The following is a 17,776-nucleotide window of genomic DNA, read 5'->3' as shown; positions in this document are numbered from 1 at the left end:
CTAACTACTATAGTATCTAGGGAGACAAATGGGACCTAATTAGTATGTGGTGGCACAAGGAGGCCTAACTGCTATGGGAGCGCACAAAGAGGGAATAACTACTACAGTATGTGGGGAGAAAAGGAATTATTATGTAGGGGTACCAATGAGACTTAATTACCACATGGGGATGCCAAGTGAAACTATTATGTGGGGGCACAAAGAGGGGCCCGACTTCTATGTGGGGGCATCAGGGGTTCTACCTTTATATGGGAACAGCAGGGCAATTTACCATGTTAGGGGGTCTGACTACTACATGGGGCAACAACAGGGGCTAACTGCTATGTTGAGTACCAAAGGATCCTAACTAATCTCAAGTGTCACCAGAAGAATCCTACTGATTATGTGGCAGCACCAGAGGGGCTTAAGTATTATATGGGGCTAAATAGGACCTAACTACTTTTTGCGGGCATCAGAGTTTAACTACTATATGGGGGCACAATAAGGGGGATGGCTACCATGTTAGGCTGCTAAGGGGATATATCAACTATGTAGGAAAACTTTGGGGGTCTAACAATTATGTGGGTGCACCAGAAGGATCCAGTTGTTATGCGGAGGCATACCATGTTATGCATGTTACATTTGAAAGGACGTGGTAAATAACGAGTTAATTATTGTACTGTATTCTGGATCCATTTCTATGTGTATATAAGTTTGAGTTTTCTATAAATTGATGTATACATAGGGTGCGCTTTTGGGGATGTTCCAGGGGAGGGGCTTACATTTCCAGTTTTTTGCCCTTTAAATTAAAAATGTATAAAGTATGTATAATAAAGCTTCATGCTGATTGGCTATAGAATTTATTAACCCAATCAGAGCCAGAACTTGAGCTTTGAATCTATTATTAAGTTTCTTAGGGGCCTCTTCAGTCACCATTCATCTTCATGAAGTAGCCGTATCAGATGTAGCAGAGCTAAGTATGTCAGATGTAGCAGAGCTAAGTATGTCAGATGTAGCAGAGCTAAGTATGTCAGATGTAGCAGAGCTAAGTATGTCAGATGTAGCAGAGATGAGTATGTCAGATGTAGCAGGGCTGAATATGTCAGATGTAGCAGAGCTGAGTATGTCAGATGTAGCAAGGCTGAATATGTCAGATGTAGCAGAGCTGAATATGTCAGATGTAGCAGAGCTAAGTATGTCAGATGTAGCAGAGCTGAGCATGTCAGATGTAGCAGAGCTGAGTATGTCAGATGTAGCAGAGCTAAGTATGTCAGATGTAGCAGAGCTGAGCATGTCAGATGTAGCAGAGCTGAGCATGTCAGATGTAGCAGAGCTGAGTATGTCAGATGTAGCAGAGCTGAGCATGTCAGATGTAGCAGAGCTGAGCATGTCAGATGTAGCAGAGCTGAGTATGTCAGATGTAGCAGAGCTGAGCATGTCAGATGTAGCAGAGCTGAGTATGTCAGATGTAGCAGAGCTAAGTATGTCAGATGTAGCAGAGCTGAGCATGTCAGATGTAGCAGAGCTGAATATGTCAGATGTAGCAGAGCTGAGCATGTCAGATGTACAGTAGCAGAGCTAAATATGTCAGATGTAGCAGAGCTGAGTATGTCACATGTAGCAGAGCTGAATATGTCAGATGTAGCAGAACTGAGTATGTCAGATGTAGCAGAGCTGAATATGTCAGATGTAGCAATGCTGAGTATGTCAGATGTAGCAGAGCTGAATATGTCAGATGTAGCAGAGCTGAGTATGTCAGATGTAGAAGAGCTGAGCATGTCAGATGTAGCAGAGCTGAATATGTCAGATGTAGCAGAGCTGAATATGTCAGATGTAGCAGAACTGAATATGTCAGATGTAGCAGAGCTGAATATGTCAGATGTACAGTAGCAGAGTTGAATATGTCAGATGTAGCAGAGCTGAATATGTCAGATGTAGCAGAGCTGAATATGTCAGATGTAGCAGAGCTGAATATGTCAGATGTACAGTAGCAGAGTTGAATATGTCAGATGTAGCAGAGCTGAGCATGTCAGATGTAGCAGAGCTGAATATGTCAGATGTACCAGAGCTGAGTATGTCAGATGTAGCAGAGCTAAATATGTCAGATGTAGCAGAGCTAAGTATGTCAGATGTAGCAGAGCTAAGTATGTCAGATGTAGCAGAGCTGAGTATGTCAGATGTAGCAGGGCTGAGTATGTCAGATGTAGCAGAGCTGAATATGTCAGATGTAGCAGAACTGAGTATGTCAGATGTACAGTAGCAGAGCTGAATATGTCAGATGTAGCAGAGCTGAGCATATCAGATGTAGCAGAGCTGAATATGTCAGATGTAGCAAAGCTGAGTATGTCAGATGTACAGTAGCAGACTTGAATATGTCAGATGTAGCAGAGCTGAATATGTCAGATGTACAGTAGCAGAGTTGAATATGTCAGATGTAGCAGAGCTGAATATGTCAGATGTAGCAGAGCTGAATATGTCAGATGTAGCAGAGCTGAATATGTCAGATGTACAGTAGCAGAGTTGAATATGTCAGATGTAGCAGAGCTGAGCATGTCAGATGTAGCAGAGCTGAATATGTCAGATGTACCAGAGCTAAGTATGTCAGATGTAGCAGAGCTAAGTATGTCAGATGTAGCAGAGCTGAGTATGTCAGATGTAGCAGGGCTGAGTATGTCAGATGTAGCAGAGCTGAATATGTCAGATGTAGCAGAACTGAGTATGTCAGATGTACAGTAGCAGAGCTGAATATGTCAGATGTAGCAGAGCTGAGCATATCAGATGTAGCAGAGCTGAATATGTCAGATGTAGCAAAGCTGAGTATGTCAGATGTACAGTAGCAGACTTGAATATGTCAGATGTAGCAGAGATGGGCATGTCAGATGTAGCAGAGCTGAATATGTCAGATGTAGCAGAGCTGAATATGTCAGATGTACAGTAGCAGAGCTGAATATGTCAGATGTAGCAGAGCTGAGCATATCAGATGTAGCAGAGCTGAATATGTCAGATGTAGCAGAACTGAATATGTCAGATGTAGCAAAGCTGAGTATGTCAGATGTAGCAGAGCTGAGTATGTCAGATGTAGCAGAGCTGAGTATGTCAGATGTAGCAGAGCTGAATATGTCAGATGTAGCAAGGCAGAATATGTCAGAAGTAGCAGAGCTGAGTATGTCAGATGTACAGTAGCAGAGCTGAATATGTCAGATGTAGCAGAGCTGAGTATGTCAGATGTAGCAGGGCTGAATATGTCAGATGTAGCAAAGCTGAGTATGTCAGATGTAGCAGAGCTGAGTATGTCAGACGTACAGTAGCAGAGCTGAATATGTCAGATGTAGCAGACCTGAGTATGTCAGATGTAACAGGGCTGAATATGTCAGATTTAGCAGAGCTGAATATGTCAGATGTAGCAGAGCTAAGTATGTCAGATGTAGCAGAGCTGAGCATGTCAGATGTAGCAGAGCTGAATATGTCAGATGTAGCAGAGCTGAATATGTCAGATGTAGCAGAGCTGAATATGTCAGATGTAGCAAAGCTGAGTAGGTTAGATGTAGCAGGGCTGAATATGTCAGATTTAGCAGGGCTGAATATGTCAGATGTAGCAGGGCTGAATATGTCAGATGTAGCAGGGCTGAATATGTCAGATGTAGCAGAGCTAAGTATGTCAGATGTAGCAGAGCTGAGTATTTAATGTGTTACAGTCTTCAACTGGTTAAATGCAGCTACATTTCTGTGTATCAACATGTGTAACCTGGGTTTTTACATAGGACTGCAGGGACCACACAGCCTAACCACCATGATGACCACACTGCCCAGACCCAGTGGGTTAAATATAACAGTGAACTTTTGCCCATCTGCATACATTAGCATCATTGCATATTCATTGGCTTTGCTGCACATCTGTGGGGCGAGAGTTAGAACAATAGACTGTAATTTATTAATTCCATCACAATTAAAGCAGATGTCATATCAGAGAAGACTAGAATAAGGGGTCAATGTCCAGCCATGACAATGGGGGGGATTGATAGGCAGGTGGTCGGCGACTCTTGTGCTACTGGAGGGACTATCAACAGTAACATAGCAGAATATATCACTGTTCTCCTCTGCGTCATTGAGCCAAACAGCACCATGTGAAGATTACCCTCATGTCAGTACTGGACTATGTATGTTATATATCAGTATATGTCATTCAAGGGGTGCCACTCTATGGACGATGGTCTTTTCTAGAAGAGTCCCTAAAGTTGGGTGGATCATAAGTTATTTGGATGCCTGAAGCCCCAGTGATCTGGTGTCAGAAATCTCAGGAAAATTGTATAAATTCCTCTGCAGCGCCACCACAGGTGAAATGAAGCATTACATGTACAGTATATTGAAATCAGACATCTGGGTGTACAATAGAGGGCCCTTCAGAGTAAGAATGTGTCTATAGCGGCCGTGGTTACATATCTAACTATTTTCAAACACCTCATCTATCAGATTTTTGTATATTTGAAGTGAATGGATGTCTTAGGCATGCAGTACCAACAGTGTCCACTAGAAGAATGTGCGTCATAAATCATAGTATAGGTGTGGCCTTACTGGATATCCCCAATCAATACAGTAACTCCTATGTGATCGGGCGCTATCTCTTATAAAAAGCGTTAAGACTTTTCTTCAGCGCCACCACAGGTGAAATGAAGCATTACACACCAGGCTTTCTGGGCAATGCAGAGTCCTCCGGAGTAAGATTCTGCCATATCAATCAGATTTTCGCAAATTTATATTCATGCAATGAAGAACAACTTATACATGCAGTACCAATAGTGTCCACTAGGAGAGCGTGTCTCATACATCATAGTACAGGTGTGGCCTTACTTGGGTAGCTGGATAGCTCAAACTTACAACCCATCTGTTGGATAACTTGGAAACAATTACACTTTTCTGCAGCGCCGCCACAGGTGAAAACAGGCATTACACATTTGTTATTGGAAACAATAGTCTGTTTGTGCAATGCATTTAATAAGATATTCCTCTACCTATGACTAAGGTCACACCTATATTATGATTTATGATAGGTTCTCCTAGTGGACACAACTGGTATTACATGCAGCTGCTGTCTGTTGGAAAATTCAAGAACAAGTTTATAAATCCCCTGCAGCGCCACCCCAGGTGAAATAAAGCATTACACATCAATAGGCTGTTTGTGCAATGCAGGGTCCCCCATAGATGCTTCCTATAGCTGCTACACCTAATGTACTATACTATAATATACTATAATATGCTTCCTATAGCTGCTATACTATAATATGCTTCCTATAGCTGCTACACCTAATGTACTATACTATAATATGCTTCCTATAGCTGCTATACTTACTATACTATTCTATAATATGCTTATATGCTTCCTATAGCTGCTACGCCTAATATACTAATAAATATTTTATTATTCTGCTGCCATATTACTCAGATTTTGGTATATTTATGCAGCGTAGCAGAGCAATGTCTTATGCATGCAATACCAATAGTGTCCACTAGGAGAAGGTGTGTGGTATATCATAGTATAGGTGTGGCCTTATATACTCATGGGTAGCCGGATATCTGTGCATGGTAAATGGCTTTTACTCCTATTCTGAACAGATAAACTTGATAATATAAAGAGAACTTAAGATAGAGGTAAAAACATAGTAAATGATACCGTATTCTTACTATCTCCCATGTGTCCCTTTAACTCTGGAGCTATGACGTAGCAGAGCTGAAGTTGTCCTGTAACTGAGCTGCATAGTGCCAATTCAGCTCTGCTACATCAGCAGATTCCGCAGCAATCTACATTTCGTCTAGACCGTAAAATGTCAGAAGCCACAAATCCCCGGCAGGTTTCTCATCTGAGACGGTGTAATCAGGATTGCAGGAGCCGCTCACACCCCTTCCCTCTGCATGGTGCAGGATACTGCAGATCCCAGCCACGCTGCTACCCGCCAGGAACAGCGCAGCCAGCATCTGCAGAATAACAGCAGAGCTAAAAATATATATACAGCGTATACAGGGGAGGATGAGATATACAAGGGGGGGGGGGTACAAAATAGATACAAAGTATCAATAACAGCAACATAATAATAATAATAATAATAATAATAATAATAATAATAATAATAATAATAATGAGTGAGGATGCAGGTGATGGGGATGGAGGATAAGGATGCAGAATATTCTAGAAAGTCTGTCCTCTTACCCAGAGAGAGGAGGGAGGAGAGGATGCAGGTGGTGAGGATCAGGGAGCCCATCCTGAGGCTTAGGAGGCTGCGGTGCAGTGCAGGGCTCCACCAGCCTGTGGGACACAAGAGGAGGACCGACTGATCTATCCGGGAGGGAGGATCCTGGAACAATTGGACACATTAAGATGCAAGAACTTTAAGACTATGAAGCCAAAACATGCCCTACCCACAATCCATTAAGTCATTTAAAGGGACCCTGCGCCAGAATGAAGAGAATTTAAAGAGCCCCAGCATTAAAAAAAAAAAAAAAAAAAAAAAAGAAGAGTTTACAGATTCTTAGTTATATCTGTTCCTGGGAAAGCTGGGTGACAGCCCATATGACAGCCACTATGGCAGCTCTCATCCCATATCCCTGATAGGACAAGGTTTGCAGTCACTTTTATCTACACTTACTTTATAGCAGGGATGGGGATCCTTCCGCCCTCCAGCTATCACAAAACTACAATTCCCATCATGCCTGGACAGCCAAAGCTTCGCTTTGGCTGTCCAGGCATGATGGGAATTGTAGTTTTGCTTATTAGGGGGCGTGGCTTATAAGGAAAGGGTGTGGCTTTACATTGAGGAGGTGTGGCTTAAATGGTGTACCAACAAAATTCTGAAGTACGGTATAGCATGAAAAAAACAACTAAAAGTTCATCTGAACTTTAATTAGACTAGACAGGCAACTTTAATCAAACTAGACAGGCTACAGATTTGTCAGATTTCTGTGCCACATTGATGAAGCTGGAACATATGAAGACGATCTAGGGCCTTGTTACATGGACCAAGTCACATTGTAATGAAGCGCCAATCACAATGATCAGCCTGTTATACGGCTCGGTAATCCCGCAGGGGGCTGCACTAGCTGCCATTGGATTGTGTGGTGTGCAGCCGTCAGTCACACATCCTCCATGACACGGGGAAATGTGCAGCTGACAGCCAAGGATTTTTAAAGGGTTAACTGATTTTCTCATTCATCGGCTGATCACTGTCCCTATTACCTGGCCTTATGAGCGATATGTGTATAGGACCCTTGTTGGGGGTCTCCATTACAGGTTCCACCCAAGAAGCCTTACAGACCCCACTAAGGGGCTTATCCAGGATAAGGAAACATAGAGAAACAGCACCACTCTTATTCTCAGTCTGTGTATGGTATTGCAACTTAGTCCTATTGAAAAATATAGGTGTCAGCCTTTTCCGCCCCTCCCTTCTGAGACAGCTGATGTAATAAGTCTCTGGCTGGCTGTATCTGCAACATTGTAGCTTTTTTTGTAATGCTGGGGGGATTATTCTGAGGACAAGTTGCTAATGAACTCAATGTGATTAATCCTCCCAGCATTACAAAGAAGCTACAATGTTGCAGATAAAGCCTGCCAGGGAGCTGTCTCAGAAGGGAGGGGGGAGGAGGGGGAGACAGAGAGTAAAGCTCACACACAGACTTTTGTGTCTTCAGAGGAAAACAGCAGCTGAGAACTGGGGGAAGGAGACTGAATAGATAATAACAAGTATGGAAGGAATTGTTAGTCTCACCAAGGGCAGCAACATATCAAAAGTTATGTTTGAGTGGACTACCCCTTTAATAATGTATTCATGAGCAGAAGCTTGTTAATGGGATGAAACATAGTAAAAAAAAAATACAGGTGGAGTTCCCCTTAAAGTAAAATCTGCCCAATCACTATTCTGTAGTCTGGGAAACCCGACAAGATATATACTGGAAATTCCCTTCTGCAGATAATACTCACAGGGGGGAGACGGCGGCTCAGACGTGACCCAGAGTCCAGATATATCCCATAATAGTCGTATGGAGTTACACCGACACCCAGGGGTATATATGTATATCTATACAGCGCTCAATAAAGTTATTACAGAGAATGTCAGGGAGGTGGGGGTGGGCTCGGGGCGGACTCCTCTGGGCAATGTTGACATTTCCCAAAATAAACCTGATGCATTGTATCATGTGAACGGAGCTGAGAGACAGGCGCAGAACGGCAGCTTAAAGGGACAAGAATAGGAATTCACAGGAGGGGGTCTACTCTCTACAGCAGCCGGAGAGTCAATGGGTGGGGAACACTACAGGTCTCAGGCTGCTGTACAATATACATAGGAGCGGACTCATGGCCACAGGTCAGGCCCCTTTAAATAATGACGTCCGCAGGATGGGGAGATGCCACCTGTCAGCTGCAACTCATGTTCCAAACTGCTGACACTTAAGTCCCTATCACACAAAACGATTACGGCCGATAATCGTCTTGTGTCATTGAAGACAACGATCAGCCGACATGAGTGATGTCATCTGATTGTTGCTGTTGTTCGTCTTTCAAGGTATTGAAAGACAAACGACTAATATAGCAGCGATCTGCTGTCATCACCCTAAGAATAGGAGCGGCGGCAGCAGAGCGCTGCTAACTGCTATGGGCTGCACGGACGATCAATCCGGCGGAATCCATCTGTGCCTAGAATGGAGTCTATGGCACAGGCGGAGATGTGCGCGGCCGCAAGCAGGGGTCAGCGATGGAATCCGCAGCGGCCTTTCGGTGCGAATTCCGTAGTGTGCATGCACCCTTATATGGCAGAATTATTTTGACAGTTGTGGATTGCGGTGTCCCCATTTAATCTTGGATGGTACAGTATGCCCGGACTCCGGATCACCAATGCTTGTAGCTAGGGTAAGACTGAAGAAGGTCTGTGCCCTAGGTGTTTATTACTCTATGGGGAGAAGTAGAATAATCTTAGTTACACCTAGCAACCAATCAGATCCTACTTTTCTTTCCTCACAGACTCTTCGGAAAATGAAAGGTGGAATCTGATTGGTTGCTCTGTATGTGTGTATCTATATCTGTGCATCTGTGCATGTATGTATGTGTGTATCTATATGTGTATGTACATAAGTGCGTGAGTGTGTGAATGCATGTATTTATATGTGTGTGTATGTATATGTATGTATATGTGTAAGTATGTAAGTATATGTATATCTATGCATGTATGTGTTTATCTGTACGTGTATGTATATGTGTGCTTATGTATGTATGTACAGTATGTGTGTATGTATATGTATGTGTGTATGTACATGTGTGTGTACGTATGTGTCTGTATGTATATGTGTGTATGTATGCGTGCATGTATGTGTTTATGTATGTACGTGTGTATGTATGAGTGGAAGTATGTGTGTATACGTGTGTATGTATACGTGTGTATGTATATGTGTATGCATCTGAGTGTATGTATATATATATATGTATGTATATGTGTGTTTGGTTGTATGTATGAATGTATCAGTGTATATCTATGCGTGTATGTATGTATATGTGTATGTACATGTGTGTATGTATGAGGGTATGTATATATGTATGTGTATCTGTATGTATGTATGAATATGCATATGTGTGTGTCTGTATGTATGTGTGTTTGCATCTGTGTAGGTATGTCTATATATGTATGTCTGTATATGTATGTATGTATGTGTGTATGTGTATGTATGTATATGTGTATGTACATGTGTATATGTATATGTATATATGTATGTGTGTCTGTCTGTATGTATGTATGTATGTGTGTATGCATCAGTGTAGGTATGTCTATATATGTATGTATGAGTGTATGTATGTATATGTGTATGTACATGTGTGTGTTACGGCCGCGGCGGCGTCCCGCGTTCCGGGCCGCCGCCGCGACCGCTGCCTGCCCTATGCAGCAGCCGGTGTCCATAGTCGGGGACCCGGCGCTGCTGTCACCTCGGCCCCGGGGGGCGCCTCACCTCTCCACGCTCCTGTCTCCCGCTGTGCCGGCCGGCGCGCGCGTCCCCGCCTCCTAGGGCGCGCGCGCGCCGGCTGTCTCAGATTTAAAGGGGCAGTGCGCTCCTAATTGGTAGTTGCACCCAATCACTCCCCTATAAATCCCAGCATGCCCTGTCCTTAGTGTTGGAGCCTCTACATGCTTCCCATAGCGTTTGGCCCAGCCCCTGTTGTTCCTGAGTCCTATCTGTTACCTGGTCCCAGTCCCTGTTCCTGAGTCCTATCCGTTACCCGGTCCCCAGTCCCTGTTCCTGGTTCCTGTTTCCCAGCCACTCCATCTGTTCCTGCGTTCAGCCTGTCACGTGCGCTCTCACCTGCAGACCTTTGCCAGTGCCATCTCCTGCCTACTGCTCCTGCCACGCCTCGCCTGCCGTCACCAGCAACCAAGCCAGGGGTAGCGACCTGGGGGTCGCCCGCCGCAGCAAGTCCATCCCGCCTTGCGGCGGGCTCTGGTGAAAACCAGCGGCCCCTTAGACTCCGCTCCCTGGTGAGGTTTGTGCCATCGCTGGTGCCGGTCCAGTGGATCCACTACTCCAGGCGTTACAGTAGGCTCCAACCCATGGATCCCGGCGAGGTGCCAGATCTCCGTGACGTCGCCAGAGTGGTCACTCAGCAGGCGCAACAAATCCAGAAACAGTCACAGCAGATCCAGCAACTCACTGCCGCCTTACAGCAGCAGACTACTGCCCAGCGCACACCATCTCCTGACGCTGCTTCTTCACTCCGACTGGCCCTCCCAAGCAAGTACTCTGGGGACTCTAAGTTGTGCAGAGGATTCCTGACTCAGTGCACCATGCACATTGAACTTTTGAGTAGTCAGTTTTCCACCGAGCGCTCTAAAGTGGCTTTCATCATCAGCCTATTAGAGGGTAGAGCCCTGGCCTGGGCCACGCCACTGTGGGACCGTGATGATCCTGTTGCTGCCAATCTCCGGGCCTTCCTATTCGAGTTTCGCTCCGTCTTTGAGGAACCTGCCCGTGCTTCTTCAGCCGAGACTGCTCTCCTCAACCTCTCTCAAGGCAGCTCCTCTGTTGGTGACTACGCCATCCAGTTCCGCACCCTGGCAGCTGAATTGGACTGGAACGAGGCCGCCCTATTGGCCACCTTCAAGAAGGGCCTGTCTAGTCGTGTGAGAGACGTGCTCGCTGCCCGAGACCTGCCTACCTCCCTGAACGAACTCATTCTACTGGCCACCCGAGTTGATACTCGTTTTTCGGAGAGGGAGGAGGAGGTTCGGCATGAACATTTACTAACCCGTTCCCGTCGCCATCCCCCGCTGGCGCCAGTTTTCCAGAATCCTGACCTTTCGATGTCCCAACCCTCTCCTGAGATTCCTATGCAGGTGGAACGGGCTCACCTGACGCCTGATGAAAGAATCCGGCGCCTGGAGCAGAATCTCTGTCTCTATTGCGGTGGTTCCGATCACTTCCGGCTGGGATGTCCCCTACGTCCCCAAACATCCGGAAAATGCTCGCACCTAGGTCCGGTGGGACAGGTGTCCCTAGGTGTAAATGCCACCATTCCAAGTCTGTCTATGCCAGTTTCCATCCGGACTCCCTCAGGACAAAATCATCTGACTACTGCCTTCCTCGATTCGGGGTCAGCAGGCAGTTTTATTGCGGCAACATTGGTCCAAAGATGGCGGCTACCCGTGACCCGACTAGCCAGGCCCCTGACTATCTCCTCGGTCACGGGCGAAATTCTTACCGACCGTGTGTACTACCAGACCGCATCTTTAGTCCTCCAGGTGGGTCCTTCACATCAAGAAGAGATATCCTTCTACGTCCTGCCCCATTCTTCCCCCGCGGTCCTCCTGGGACTCCCGTGGCTACAAGAACATGCCCCTCAGCTGGACTGGAGAACCGGGGAGATTCTCAGTTGGGGTCAGGACTGTTCCCACCAGTGTCTCAAGTCACCTCAGACCAAGTGTATTATGTCATTTCCTGTCCCGGCCAAGCCTCTATCCGGCCTACCGGCAGAAGACCAAGACTCGGCGGATGCCTTCTCTGCCGAGGTGTACCCTCTCCCCGTACCCAAGACTAAGGTCGTGTTCTCTCACCACCGGAAGAACTTACAGAAGGTCCCTTGCCACGTTATACCGCCTGATCGCCTAGTACCAGTCGTCACCTCCACTCTTCAGAGAGTACCCCCCGGAAAGACTCATGTTCACCCTGCGCTTCGAAGAGGTATTTTGAACTGGGGACATTCCTCGTTGGAGGCCGGGCACCCGGGAGTCCGTAAGACCGGCCAACGGATCTCTCGCCACTACTGGTGGCCCAGCCTATCCCAAGATGTCAAAGACTTTGTGGCTTCCTGTACCATTTGCAGGCAAGAAAGAGGGGGAGGCCAAAGGGGGGGGGTACTGTTACGGCCGCGGCGGCGTCCCGCGTTCCGGGCCGCCGCCGCGACCGCTGCCTGCCCTATGCAGCAGCCGGTGTCCATAGTCGGGGACCCGGCGCTGCTGTCACCTCGGCCCCGGGGGGCGCCTCACCTCTCCACGCTCCTGTCTCCCGCTGTGCCGGCCGGCGCGCGCGTCCCCGCCTCCTAGGGCGCGCGCGCGCCGGCTGTCTCAGATTTAAAGGGGCAGTGCGCTCCTAATTGGTAGTTGCACCCAATCACTCCCCTATAAATCCCAGCATGCCCTGTCCTTAGTGTTGGAGCCTCTACATGCTTCCCATAGCGTTTGGCCCAGCCCCTGTTGTTCCTGAGTCCTATCTGTTACCTGGTCCCAGTCCCTGTTCCTGAGTCCTATCCGTTACCCGGTCCCCAGTCCCTGTTCCTGGTTCCTGTTTCCCAGCCACTCCATCTGTTCCTGCGTTCAGCCTGTCACGTGCGCTCTCACCTGCAGACCTTTGCCAGTGCCATCTCCTGCCTACTGCTCCTGCCACGCCTCGCCTGCCGTCACCAGCAACCAAGCCAGGGGTAGCGACCTGGGGGTCGCCCGCCGCAGCAAGTCCATCCCGCCTTGCGGCGGGCTCTGGTGAAAACCAGCGGCCCCTTAGACTCCGCTCCCTGGTGAGGTTTGTGCCATCGCTGGTGCCGGTCCAGTGGATCCACTACTCCAGGCGTTACAGTGTGTATGTATGAGGGTATGTATATGTATGTATGTGTGTCTGTATGTACTGTATGTATGTGTGTATGCATCTGTGTAGGTATGTCTATATATGTATGTATATGTGTATGTACATGTGTGTATGTATGAGGGTATGTATATGTATGTATATATGTATGTATGTGTGTCTGCATATATGAGTATGCATATGTGTGTGTGTGTGTCTGTATGTACAGTATGTATGTGTGTATGCATCTGTGTAGGTATGTCTATATATGTATGTATGTATGTGTGTATGTGTATTTATGTATATGTGTATGTACATGTGTGTATGTACAGTATATGTATATATGTATGTATGTGTGTCTGTATGTATGAGTATGCATATGTGTGTGTCTGAATGTATGTTTATGTGTAAGCATCTGTGTATGTATGTGTATGTGTGTGTATGTTTCCTTCCTCTCACTTATTATCTTGTCTTTAGACTTTAGACATTCCGAGATGTTTTCAGAGTCCAGATGGAAAAGACAGGGAGGAAATAGGGAATAATAGGAGTTCAGCTGTATGCAGGTGCGGCCGTGACCCGGTGCTGAGTGTCCATGTAGCTCAATGTAATGTCCTGAATCCCTAAGTGGGGTGGTGGGGGTCAGGGGCCAAAATGGGAAGTGCTATGAAATAAATAAATAAAATAAAGGCTTAGGTGTATTATGAGGTTCTGCAGCAGCTGAGGTGAAGATTAAGAAGTACTGCAGCAGCTGAGTTGTATGATGAGGTTCTGCAGCAGCTGAGGTGTAGTATGAGGTTCTGCAGCAGCTGATTTGTATGATGAGGTTCTGCAGCAGCTGAGATGTAGTATGAGGTTCTGCAGCAGCTGAGGGGTATTATGAGGTTCTGCAGCAGCTGAGGTGTATAATGAGGTTCTGCAGCAGCTGAGGTGTAGTATGAGGTTCTGCAGCAGCTGAGTTGTAGGATGAGGTTCTGCAGCAGCTGAGGTGTAGTATGAGGTTCTGCAGCAGCTGAGGGGTATTATCAGGTTCTGCAGCAGCTGAGGTGTATTATGATGTTCTGCAGCAGCTGAGGTGTATTATGAAGTTCTGCAGCAGCTGAGTTGTGTAGTATGAGGTTCTGCAGCAGCTGAGGTGTATATTGAGGTTCTGCCGCAGATGATGGGTATAATGAGGTTCTGCAGCAGATGAGGTGTAATATGGAGTTCTGCAGCAGCTGAGGTGTATTATAATGTTCTGCAGCAGCTGAGTTGTGTATTATGAAGTTCTGCAGCAGCTGAGGTGTAGTATGAGGTTCTGCAGCAGCTGAGGTGTAGTAATATGTTATGCAGCAGCTGAGGAGTATTATGATGTTCTGCAGCAGCTTAGGTGTAGTATGAGGTTCTGCAGCAGCTGAGGTGTAGTATGAGGTTCTGCAGCAGCTGAGGTGTAGTATGAGGTTCTGCAGCAGATGAGGTGTAGTATGGAGTTCTGCAGCAGCTGGGGTGTATAATGAGGTTCTGCAGCATCTGAGGTATATTATGAGGTTATGCAGCAGCTAAGGAGTATATTATGAGGTTCTGCAGCAGCTGAGGTGTAGTATGAGGTTCTGCAGCAGCTGAGGTGTAGTATGATGTTCTGCAGCAGCTAAGGTCTAGTATGATGTTCTGCAGCAGCTGAGGTGTAGTATGATGTTTTGCAGCAGCTGAGGTCTAGTATGAAGTTCTGCAGCAGCTGAGGAGTATTATGATGTTCTGCAGCAGCTGAGTTGTGTATTATGAAGTTCTGCAGCAGCTGAGGTGTAGTATGATGTTCTGCAGCAGCTGAGGTGTATTATGAGGTTCTGCAGCAGCTGAAGTGTAGGATAAGGTTCTGCAGCAGCGGAGGTGTGTTATGAGGTTCTGCAGCAGCTGAGGTGTATATTGATGTTCTGCAGTAGCTGAGGTGTATTATGAGGTTCTGCAGCAGCTGAGGAGTATTATGAAGTTCTGCAGCAGCTGAGGTGTGTTATGACGTTCTGCAGCAGCTGAGGTGTGTTATGACGTTCTGCAGCAGCTGAGGTATATTATGAGGTTCTGCAGCAGCTGAGGTTTATGATGAGGTTCTGCAGCAGCTGAGGTTTATGATGAGGTTCTGCAGCAGCTGAGGTGTAGTATGAGGTTCTGCAGCAGCTGAGTATTATGATGTTCTGCAGCAGCTGGGGTGTAGTATGAGGTTCTGCAGCAGCTGAGTATTATGATGTTCTACAGCAGCTGAGGTGTAGTATGAGGTTCTGCAGCAGCTGAGGTATATTATGATGTTCTGCAGCAGCTGAGGTGTAGTATGAGGTTCTGCAGCAGCTGAGGTGTAGTATGAGGTTCTGCAGCAGCTGAGGTGTAGTATGAGGTTCTGCAGCAGCAGGTATACAACTGCTAACTAAGGTTAAAAAGTGATAAACTGAACACAAGAACATGGGGACACAGTGAGAGGTTAGTTGGGGTAAAGGTCAGAAGCAACGTGAGAAAATATTACTGTACTGAAGGAGTAGTAGATGCTTGGAGGAAACTTCCAGCTGATGTGGTTGGTAAATCTACAATGACTGAATGTAAACCTGCCGGGTAAATACATATATCTATCCTAAGACAATAAGAAAGGACATAATATAAGGACAATCGTTTTTTTTTATCTGGGATAAACCCCACAAAGAACTTTCTCTCCAGCGCCACCTAGAGGTAACTAAAAAACGTTAGTGAAGTTAGTACCCGAATTCTACCACTAGATGGCAGCAAATCACTACAAAACGCCTGTGCTGTGTAAAAGAATGATCAAACACATCTGCTGCTTATGTGTCCTTTCTGCTGTAATGTAAGAGACGTCACTATTGTCAGGATACATATATATATAGGAAATATCTATCTTTCATCTATCTATGTGTCCCATATCCATCTATCTGCGGTGTGTGTGTTGTCTATCCTCATGTAGCAATGTCTGGTCAGGGGATTTCTGTGTGGTATATATATGTTACTCCATATATCATTGACAGATAACAGCCACAGTGACTATAGACGTAGTATAGATGTAGTGTTGTGATTGGCTCCTTATTTCCCTGACTGCCGATATGTGCGGCTGCTGGGAGTTTTGTTTTTTTTACTATTTTTTTCTGAAAGTGGTGACCCCCGCCCAATTCTGTAATCCCCCCCTCCACTTCAGAAGAGGCAGGTTTGCTGTGTTCATTATGGTCTATAGAAGGGGGAGGGGTCAAAGGGGGACGAGTGGACAGGAAGAGGATATAAACAGCTGGTGTACAGCATCCTGCAATCTTATTTCACCAAGTCTCCAAACTACAGGGCTGTTTGTCTGCTCTCCGAGCTCACCCACCCCCTCGGCCCCTCCCCTCTCGGTTTTATTGGACTAAGCAAACTGGTCTTCACTTTGCTCTTTTGTGAAGTTACAATAAGCTGCAGAGTTCTGTCCCTGGCGGCAACAATCTTTGGTTTAGGAACTTTGACTCATTTTGTACTTATTATAATATTATACAGAGTTTAGGATATAAATGAAGACTAGACTGAGTAATAGTTTTTGTATTTGTATGGACTTCCACCACAGATGGTGAGGCCCCGGCATCCTCCTGGTCAGTCTGTTGAGGCCCAGGTATCACTTGAGGGTCCTATTAGATGGACCAATGGCAGCCCAATCAATAATATAAGCAAATTCTGATCTGCTAGATCAGGCCTCATTTACTGAGCCTATTACACAGCTTGATGATCGTCTAACAAGGGCTGCCCTCAGCTTGCTTCCTAGCTCCATGGCTGCAGCTTTAGAGTGACCTTTCTAAGCTGACAGGACTCTTAGCCAATCACTGACCCTCCTATTAGATGCCTCCTGTGTAGTCCCCCTATAGTAGATTACTCCTTTGTAGTTTCCTATAGTAGTCCCCCTGTAGTGGATACCCCCCTGTGTAGTCCCCCTATAGTAGATGACCCCCTGTATAGTCCCCCTATGGTAGATGACCCCCTGTGTAGTTCCCCCATAATAGACGACCCCCTGTGTACTTCCCCTATAGTAGATGGCCCCCTGTGTAGTTTCCTATAGTAGATGACCCCCTGTGCAGTTCCCCTATGGTAGATTGCCCCCTGTGTATCCCCCTACAGTAGATTGCCCCCTGTGTAGTTCCACTTAAGTAGATTGCCCCCTGTGTAGTCCCCCTATAGTAGATGGCTCCCTGTGTAGTCCCCTTATATTAGATGGCCCCCTGTGTAGTTCCCCTATAGTAGATGCTCCCTTGTGTTGCCCCCTATAGTAGATGCCCCTTTGTAGTTTCCTATAGAAGATGGCCCCCTGTGTAGTCCCCCTAAAGTAGATGGCCCCCTGTGTAATCCCCCTATATTAGATGCCCCCGTGTATCCCCCCTACAGTAGATTGCCCCTATGTAGTTGTCCTTAAGTAGATAGCCCCCTGTGTAGTCTCCCTATGGTATATGACCCCCTGTAGTTCCCCCATAATAGATGGCCCCCTGTGTAGTTCCTCTATAGTAGATTGCCCCGTGTAGTCCCCCTATAGTAGATGACCCCTGTGTTGCCCCCTATAGTAGATGCCCCTGTGTAGTTTCCTATAGAAGATGGCCCCCTGTGTAGTCCCCCTAAAGTAGATGGCCCCCTGTGTAATCCCCCTATATTAGATGCCCCCGTGTATCCCCCCTACAGTAGATTGCCCCTATGTAGTTCCCCTTAAGTAGATAGCCCCCTGTGTAGTCCCCCTATGGTATAT

General features: G+C 46.4%; 1 protein-coding gene across 3 annotated transcripts in view; it reads right to left on the bottom strand.

Annotated features, from left to right (window-relative positions):
- LOC138768551 (phospholipase A2 inhibitor and Ly6/PLAUR domain-containing protein-like) overlaps positions 1-17,776 on the bottom strand; it is a 71,429-nt gene that overhangs the window by 5,030 nt on the left and 48,623 nt on the right. For 2 of the 3 annotated variants that reach the window (XR_011359166.1, XM_069946452.1), the window contains exons 1-2: positions 7,946-8,086; positions 6,182-6,326 (exon numbers count right to left, since the gene is read on the bottom strand). Coding sequence is in view for 2 of the 3 variants with exons in the window: in XM_069946452.1 (XP_069802553.1) it covers positions 6,182-6,233 (52 nt within the window). In the remaining variant the exon portion in view is untranslated. Of the gene's footprint in view, positions 1-6,181; positions 6,327-7,945; positions 8,087-17,776 lie in introns of those variants that run through there. The other variant, XM_069946453.1, reaches the window with a different exon arrangement.

Source organism: Dendropsophus ebraccatus, chromosome 12, assembly GCF_027789765.1.
Source record: "Dendropsophus ebraccatus isolate aDenEbr1 chromosome 12, aDenEbr1.pat, whole genome shotgun sequence".
Taxonomy (NCBI): Eukaryota; Metazoa; Chordata; class Amphibia; order Anura; family Hylidae; genus Dendropsophus; species Dendropsophus ebraccatus.
The sequence above is the reverse complement of the archived record's forward strand: the minus strand, read 5'-3'. Positions and strand labels throughout refer to the sequence as shown.